Consider the following 8894-nt stretch of genomic DNA (forward strand, 5'->3'; position numbering starts at 1 on the left):
ATGTTAAGCTGGTTAGGCAGAACTAATATGCTTCAAGGTGGTCATTCTCTCTGGATTAAAGCTGTGGAACAATTGTAGCTCCTGTTACAAGGACCATAACAAAGGACCATTATGAAAAGGGACACAAATCTCTGTTCCCAGAGGGGGACTAACAGGCTGAAGGTTTCCCTGTGGGTGCCGCACAAAAGGCTGATTGCCTCTGATTGTTTGTCTATGTAAATCAAGGGGCTGAAATTTATTCTTCCAGTGGGTCTTGTTCAGCAATAGCAGAGGCGATTGGTCAGATTCTTGCTCATGGGCTGGGGGAAAAATCTGACAAATCCTGTGGCTTTTGGGTTGCACACATGTAGGAAAGGAAATTTAGTATTCTGTTCTGGAGTAAATTGCTTGTGTCCTTGGAGTTAGAATCAGAACTACTAAATTTGAAGACTGGAAAGAAGTCTTAGCTAGCACCTGTTTACCTTACCCCAACACCCTCTAAGTGGGACCCAGCTCTCCATCATGACAGATGCTCCATTGGATTCCAGTCAGGCTGAGTGCAATGGGGACACCCTGTCTGAGAACCGTCCTTTCTCAATCACTGAGATCAGCAAGAAAGCCCATGAAGTGGATGGCACCCCAGCACACTACAGGGAAGAGCCTCATTTGGAAGAAGGTTTACCCACAGCTGGAAGTAAGGAGAAAGGGGAGATAGCACAAAGCAACGAGATACTCAATCAGTCCATGGAGGAAGAAATGCTCCAGGGTAATGCCTTTCCTTCTCTTGACTTTGCTGAATTTGATTTGTCAATATCATACACATTTTTTTTTGATGACCTGGAGACCGACATCTCCCCAGCCTTCTGCCCTTATCCAGATGGGACCCCTGATTGTCTGGGGTTCTACAGCAGGACTAAGCCACATCTCCCATCGAAGCCAGATTTATTTATCTGAAAGCTCTCTGGTTCTCGGCTACTTTCATGGTCTCATTAATTTTCTCAATAAGGCTGAACCAACATCTGCAGGGTTGTTGTGAAAACAAATAAACAAGCAATACACATACATACACATGCACACAATATTGCTTAAATTGGTTAAATGCTGGCAAGTTGTTTTTGTTTAGTATTATTGCAGATAATAAAGGATAGCCTTTTATTATTCGAGCAAAGAGAATTAAGTATTGTCATATTTCCTTTTAAATATACCCCATATTCATTGTTCTGGATCTTAAGTAGATACTAATTAGTGTTTGTGCTGAAAAAAAAAAACACAGTGGATAGAGAAAAGATTAGAAGAATAATCCAATCATTTAAGTTGTTGCAATTAAAAATAATATACTGTATTAAAATACTACATTTACAGTTTATTTACTGTTTTTAAAAGGAAGATGTATTTATTTATTAATGACAGAAAAAAAAAGAGGAAATAAGTGCATCCCTGGTCTATGTGGTTCTGAGGACAGGCCTTGGTCTTCCATGCGCTCAGATTCAGTGTTCTACAAACTGCACTAGTTCCTGGGCACATCTTAATTATTAGTTCACAGAAAATGCTAATATATCAATTTTGTGGGTGTTTTTCCCTAGAAAATCTTGAAGAGCATCTCTTTATTGTCCATAAGGCTATCACAGATCTTTCTCTGCAAGAAGCAAGTGTTGATGACATGACATTCAGGGAAGGTAAGAGGAACTTTATTTGGTACACAGAATCGTTGCATATGATGGCTCTTCCATGGGCTGTTGGAGAGTATGGTATTGAGAGAGTAATTCAAATACTGCTTTGGAAAGCCTGAAGCTGCTGTGGTAGAGAAGGAAATCTGTGAGTTCCGGCTTAGAAAGTATTTCTGACACAGTAAAATTTAGATGGTATGGGCTGGTGGAAGTTATTGTCATATTTTGGCCTGATGATGTATCTGTCTCTTAATAAGCTGACCCATAACACCAAGCTTTCTGTTTTATGTAATGCCTTCAAATTTCTATCATCATCTTGTGAACTAGAATTTTTTAAATGGGTTTATCCAAAAAAAAAAAAAAATACTGACACACTACTGAGAAGTTTTAGAGGACTTTATAAATTAATATATACACAAATTATAGATGGGGGGCCCCGTGGTGGTGCTCCTGTTTAACACACACATTACCATGTAGGATGAACCAGGTTCAAGCTCCCAACACTCACCTACAGAGGAGAATCTTCACAAGTGGTGAAACAGGGCTGCAGGTTTCTCTCATTGTATCACTGCCTCCCTTCTCAATTCCTGTCTGTCTCTATCCCAAATAAATAAATAAATAGACATTTTAAAAGTAAAGTTTTAGGCTTCTGGTGCAAATATACAATGTTTAGATAATTCTTGTCATAGAAAGCTCCCACCTGGGAGTCGGACAGTAGCACAGCAGGTTAAGAGCACTTGGTGCAAAGCACAAGGAGCTGCATAAGGATCCTGGCTCCCCACCTACGGGGGTGGGGGGGGGGTCACTTCACAAGTGGTGAAACAGATCTGCAGATATCTATCTTTCTATCCTCCTCTCTGCTTTCCCCTCCTCTCTCCATTTCTCTCTGTCCTATCCAACAACAATGACATCAATAACAACAACAACAACAATAACTATAACAACTATAAGAAACAGGAACAACAAAAGGGAATGAATAAATATTTTTAAAAAGTTTAAAAAAGAAAGTCACTTGATTGAGTTAGTTTTAATAGCATCTTTTAATTCATGGAAGAATAAAAAGAGTACTGACTTTTCGCATGACCATATTATATTTAAATATATGCAAAGACTAAAAAACACAGATTATTTTATACATTTGTTTGAAGAGGTTGCCTATAATCAAGCAAATTTTAAACAAACAAATTTCAAGATAAAAATTAATTAACCACTTATTTCCATCTTATAGTGATAAACATCTTATCTCAGAATTGAAATTGGTTTGCTAGATCCAAATTACTGTTAAGAGCTTAATAGGCAGAGACCAAGTGGTGGCTCACACATTGCCAAGCACAAAAGTTGACCTCACACATTACCAAGCACAAAGATATGATCTGGGTTCAAGCCCCTGGCCCCAGGCACTGAAGCAGGGCTCTAGGTGTCTCTTTCTTTCTCCCTTTCCATCTCCCCCTTCACTCACAATTTCTCCGTCCCTCTTCAATTAATAAATAAAATTTATTTTAAAAGACTTTAAGTGGCTGGCCAACTTCTAGGGTGAGCAGAGCTGGAAGCAGAGATTGTTCAGAAAATCTGGTGAGTTATGCTGATCACACAGACAAATTTTCATGTAATTTTTAGAGTTTTGTTCTTTTTCTTTTCTTCTCTCTTTTTTTTTTCTTTTACCGAGCACTGCTCAGATCTGGCTTATGGTCATGCAGGGGAGTGAACCTAGGACTTTGGAGCCTCAGACAAGAGATTCTCTTTGCATAACCATTATGCTATCTACCTCTGCCCATATTTTTCGAGTTTGTAGCACACATCATGCAGAAATATTAGCCAGCCAGATTCTGGGTCCACAGGTGCCATGAATCAGGCTGACTTAAAAAAAAAAGAAGATATTAAGAGACAAAATATTAAAGCGACTTTTGAAAATATCAAAACATCGCAGAATATGGATGCCAAGATAGACATGTGATTCTTAATATCCTCGTTTAATTTTCACTTGAATAATTGTCAGATTGTGTGTTGAGCACACACAGTAGACACTGAAGTGTCACCATGTAGACAATTAAGCATGCCATAATTGGCATGGGTGGTGGCACACTAGGTTGAGGGCATATATTACAGTGCACAAGGACCCAGGTTCAACTCCCCAGTCCCCACCAGCAGGAGGTGGGGGGGGGGGAGTTCCGGAGCAATGAGGCAGTATTGCAGGTGTCTCTTCTCCTATTTTTGCCTTCTCTCTCAATTTCTTATTGTCTCCACACGAAAGTAAATAAATAATAAATAGAAGTTCCAACAGAAGTTCTATGTTTAAAACAGTGACATAACCATTAACTATTATGAAGCTCTTATTTATGTTATTGAGATTATCTAACTCTTGTGAAATGGAATCTTTGCCCTTGTACTTTTGCTTTCAAGTGTAGAAAGTTCTGGAAGAATGAAATCCTAATAACTAAGCTAACACTCCTTTTAAGTTTCTGATCAGAGAGTTGATTGTAGAGAACAATTCTCTAGGATATTTTAATATTTTGAAAATATTAAGATAGAGAGAAATCGAGAAGGGAGGGAGAGAAGAGGAGAGAGACTCCACTCACGAAGCTTTCCCCCTGCAGGTGGGGACCAGGGGCTTGAACCAGGGTTGTTGGGCACTGTAGTGTGTGAGCTTAACCAGCCACCACCTGGCTCCCTCTAAGGTCATTTATATTGATCAAATAATTCTTTCAGGCTGTTTTTTCCCCAAATGAATCCTTTGTGGGGCACAGTTTGTTTATTTTTTTACTGTGGTACAGAGACTCACATTAGTCAGGTACTTTCACAATGTCAAGCAGGTATAAATCATCCAGACAGAATATATGATGGTGGAAAAATCAGGGATGCTAAAAAGATAGAGAAAAATACTATGGTTCAAAATCGAGGAACAGTTTCATGTCTGACAAATACTCATCTATATCACTGATGTGAGTAAAAAAATTGTATCTTTGCCTCCTATAGAAAAAAAGAAAATGTAATATCATAGTAAACATTCTAGTGTTTACTTATAAAACATTGACTACACAATAATAACCTTAGAAACAAACTTTGTGTAGCCAGTGATAATTTATCTTCTCTCCATAAGTTTACAACTGTTTCTTTAAGTTGAGTAGAAAATAAGTTGAAATAGAATAAAAGTCTTCAATGGAAATGAACTTGTAATCATTTTTCATATTAGTAAATGTGGAAGCAGAACAATGTTGACACTTACCATATTTATTTAATGCATTTTATTAGTGATTTAATAATGGATTATAAGATTATAGGAATATAATTTCACACTGCCTCCACCACCAAATTTCTGTGCCTCCCTCCCTCATCCACCATGGTTCTTAGTCAGTTGGGCTAACCGCTTTCCGTTTTTCTTTTTAATTATTTTTATTTTCTTTTTTTTACACTTTATTTTATTTGATAGAACAGAGGGGGAGGAGAGGAGAGACAGAGAAACATCTGCATCCCTACTTCGCCACTTGTGAAGCTTTCCCCCTCCTGGGGACTGGGGTCTGGAACCCAGGGCCTTGTGCCGTGTACTATGAGCACTTCACCAGGTGTGCCAAAACCCCCCCCATTGCTTTATTGAAAGTTCGTGTGTTTTAATTATCTGTATTTCCCAAATGAGTGAAACCATCTGGCAGTGTTCTTTCACCTTTTCCTGAAATGGACAATAAACCTGTCCTCATAAGGGACATTCCACAGAGAATATTTGCATGTCATGGACATACAAAAGAAGCTTCCAACAGAAGTTTTTTAGGTATAAAAACCCAGACAACAGCCTCTGTTTTCTTGTAGTCATTTTAGCATGATCAGTAAATATTGTTGAGGATATGCTGATACACTTCAACTCTGAAGAGAGAAATATAAGAAGAATCATAGCATTTAAAAGTCATAGACCAGTGAAGTTGTTTATTTGGATGGTCCCTTGCTTTAGCATGTGAAAGCCCAGCTCCTACTACACTGAAGAAAACTTTCCTGCAAAGCTCTCTTTCATCTCTTTCAGTCTCACTGCCTTGTGTCTCTATAAAAAAAAAAAAGAGAGAGAGAGATCCCTACATTTTTAACCTAAACAACTTGAGTAAATTATTTGCCATTTGGGTCATATCTAGATGATTAGTCTAGCACTGTGTAGCTACAGCTTCAATATGATTTAAAAATATCATTTCTCTTTATTGGCCCATGTTAAACTGGGTTGCATACACTTAATGTCTCATTTAGCTCTGCCCAGGAATCCTGACCATCCATGCCGTGACTACCCCATCTCCTCATACTCCTTGCATGTCAGCAAAACCCTGAGGAACACAGCTGTCTACTCTGAGCATGAGCAGACACTGAGAATCATCAGTTTCACTACTGGGAGGCTTCTTTCCCTTGTTTGTTTGTTTTTCTATTTTTTTTCTTGATGAGAGAGAAGGAGAGAAAGAGAGTATGTAAGGGACAGGTCCAAACATCTTATCTCACAGATTCACAAGATCTTGAGTAACTGACAGAACAGAATTTTTTATTGTTATACTTGTCACATGAATAGAATTCTTTAAAAATATTTTATTCATGTATTTATTTGATTTATTTGGGATAGAGACAGAGAGGAATGGAGATGAAGGAAGGGGGAGACAGAAATGGGACAGAAGAAGAGAAGCATGGATAGAACTGCTTAACCACTTAGGAAGCTTTTCCTCTGAGGGTTTGGACTGGGAGTCCAGGTCCTTGGGCACATAAGTTCCACCAGACACACCACTCCCAGGTCCCATAAGCAAGATTTCTATCTCCCTGTGATAGCTGTCAAAACAAACCCCCTTCCACCATCATTCAAGACAGGAGTGTTAAAAGTGTCTCAGGGAATACCACTCTTACCAGATATAACAGTTTAAAACAAACAAGCAAAGCTTCATAGTCAAATGAGGCTGCTTTGCCAACTTCTTTGAGATTTAGAACTTTATTAGCATTTGAATGGCTTGGATAAATTCTGAAAAAAGATTGCTTAACTGTTTTTTTTAATATTTATTTTCCCTTTTGTTGCCCTTGTTTTCTTTCTTAACTGTTTTTAAATAATTTTTTTTTCAAAGTCATTTTGTTTAATTAGTGACCTGCAGAATAAATCCACCTCCCCCCAAAAAAATATGTGTTGGAAATGATTGCACAGAAAAATAATTTGGTGACAGCTGGCACTTTGGAACTTTTGCACATTTCAGTTATCAACAGATCTCTCTCTCTCAGCAGGGCAGCAATGGGGAACCATTCCTCTTGCTGGAAGCCACCAGGAACCAAGTCGACCAGCAGAAAGGATTGCTGAGTACCCTCAAGAAGAAAAAGAAGAGGCTGAGGAGAACAGAGCTCAGCAGACAACTGAAATTGAGTGGCTGGGGTTTGAGAAACCTAAGCAGATCCATATGTTGCCTTCTGAATACCACGGGGAGCAAGAGGTTTGGGCTGAAGACATCAGTGAGGATGAAGATGACTGCAATGAGGAGGAGGATGAAGTCCGAGAGATGGAACTTCAGAAAGAAATGAAAGTGTATTCTCAATTCAAAGAGGGTGGCAAGGAGAGTGAGGATTCTGCACTCAGGATCCCCTGTTCTCAGCCAGTGATCCCCGAAGAGCTGCCAGCCTTTGGGAGAAAGAGTGATATCTCCAGAAATGCTTACTCAAGATACAACACAATATCCTATCGCAAGATCAGGAAGGGAAATACCAAACAAAGAATTGATGAGTTCGAGTCTATGATGAATTTGTGAGTTTACTGAAACAAGCTTTTTCATGGCCACTAAAGCTAAGCTAATTCTGTTTTCCCAAGATGCAGTTTTGTTTGCCTAACTGGAGTCAGTCATCTTCTGTAAAGATAGGATGCTTATCCTACTTCTCACTGTAAGGAAATAACTCTATTCAAAAATTCAGTCTGGTAGCCTTAAAAAAAAAAAAAAAGAAAGTTGTAGATTTATTCTTATACATTTGTTTTATTTTAACTTCACTAATATAGCGCTCTAAGTACTAAGGAGCCAGTATTCCTGGGGAATATGGCATGTGACTTCGAAAAACAGTAATAGTAGAGTTATAGTTGTCAAATGAGAGACTGTTATTTGGTATAATTCTTATATTTCCATTGGAGTCTTTTTGCCTGTGCATTGAGGTTAGTGAAAAAAAAAAGTCATCAGATATCTTTTACTTTTAAACACAGAATTTCACTCTGTAGATGCTAAAGGACATGAATTATTAAACCGTTTTTTGAAGCTAGGAAGAAAGATAGAGTACATTGGAAAGTTTATTGTCAGTCCTCCTAGCTTCAAAAAATGGTTTAATAATTCATGTCCTTTAACATCTACAGAGGGAGTTGGGCGGTAGCACAGTGGTTAAGCGCAGGTGGCGCTAAGCACAAGGACCGGCATAAGGATCCCGGTTCAAGCCTCCGGCTCCCCACCTGCAGGGAAATTGCTTCACAGGCAGTGAAGCAGGTTTGCAGGTGTCTATCTTTCTCTCCCATTCTCTGTATCCCCCTCCTCTCTCCATTTCTCTCTGTCCTATCCAACAACGAAGACATCAATAACAACAACAATAAAATAACAAGGGCAACAACAACAAAATAAAGAAAATGAGAAAATGAATAAATAAAAAAAAATTAAAAAAAAATCTACAGAGTGAAATTCTGTGTCTCCAGTGAGTCTCCTAGGTGTTACTTCTTGTTGTTTTTAAACTAGAAAAGCTAAGCAATTATCAACTGGGAAAATTCAGTAGACTAAAGGTTGACACTATGTTATCAGGATGAATTAAATCCATTGAATCTGAGGGGGGTGGCTGGAATATTTGTGGGCAATGGAGCAAAAAGTGTTACTGGCTACTTTTATTTTTGTGACTGAAAATAAAATCATGTCTCACACCATTAAAGTCATTAAAAAGGAAAATGACAGCTTTAGCATGATTTTAAGAAAATATTCCTTTTCTATTTACCACATTTTCTCTTAATATCAGTATCTCAGAATAATTTTCTTTCCTTGGAAACCTGAGACAACTTTAGTCATAACTGTTCTAGTTACTATGAAAATGGAAATAATTATCCTAGAATATTTTCAAAGTAGAGTGTGAGCATACATTTTTACTGAGAAAGCACTGGAAATACATAATTTACTGAGCCTCAGCTCAAATCACAATGATTAATATTGTGTTTGTTGAGTTTCAGTTATACAAATATGTCAAATAATCTATTGAATATTTATGAAGGGGAGAGTATATTTATATTTTTAGGTAGTT

The 8894-nt window shown here is 38.0% G+C and overlaps 1 protein-coding gene across 2 annotated transcripts; it reads left to right on the forward strand.

The window, feature by feature from the left end:
- The first annotated feature begins 356 nt into the window (after positions 1-356).
- Positions 357-7867, forward strand: ERMN (ermin). Of its 2 annotated transcripts, none has more exons than XM_060177911.1 (3): positions 357-745; positions 1563-1655; positions 6870-7867. In XM_060177911.1, the coding sequence occupies exons 1-3, from the start codon at positions 502-504 to the stop codon at positions 7385-7387; spliced, it is 855 nt and encodes a 284-aa protein (XP_060033894.1). In that variant the 5' UTR covers positions 357-501; the 3' UTR covers positions 7388-7867. The 2 variants fall into 2 exon arrangements, with proteins under 2 accessions (XP_060033894.1, XP_007524362.1); XM_007524300.3 differs by having other exon boundaries at positions 6873-7867.
- The last annotated feature ends 1027 nt before the right edge of the window (positions 7868-8894 follow it).

Source organism: Erinaceus europaeus, chromosome 18 (assembly GCF_950295315.1).
Source record: "Erinaceus europaeus chromosome 18, mEriEur2.1, whole genome shotgun sequence".
In the NCBI taxonomy this organism is placed as follows: Eukaryota; Metazoa; Chordata; class Mammalia; order Eulipotyphla; family Erinaceidae; genus Erinaceus; species Erinaceus europaeus.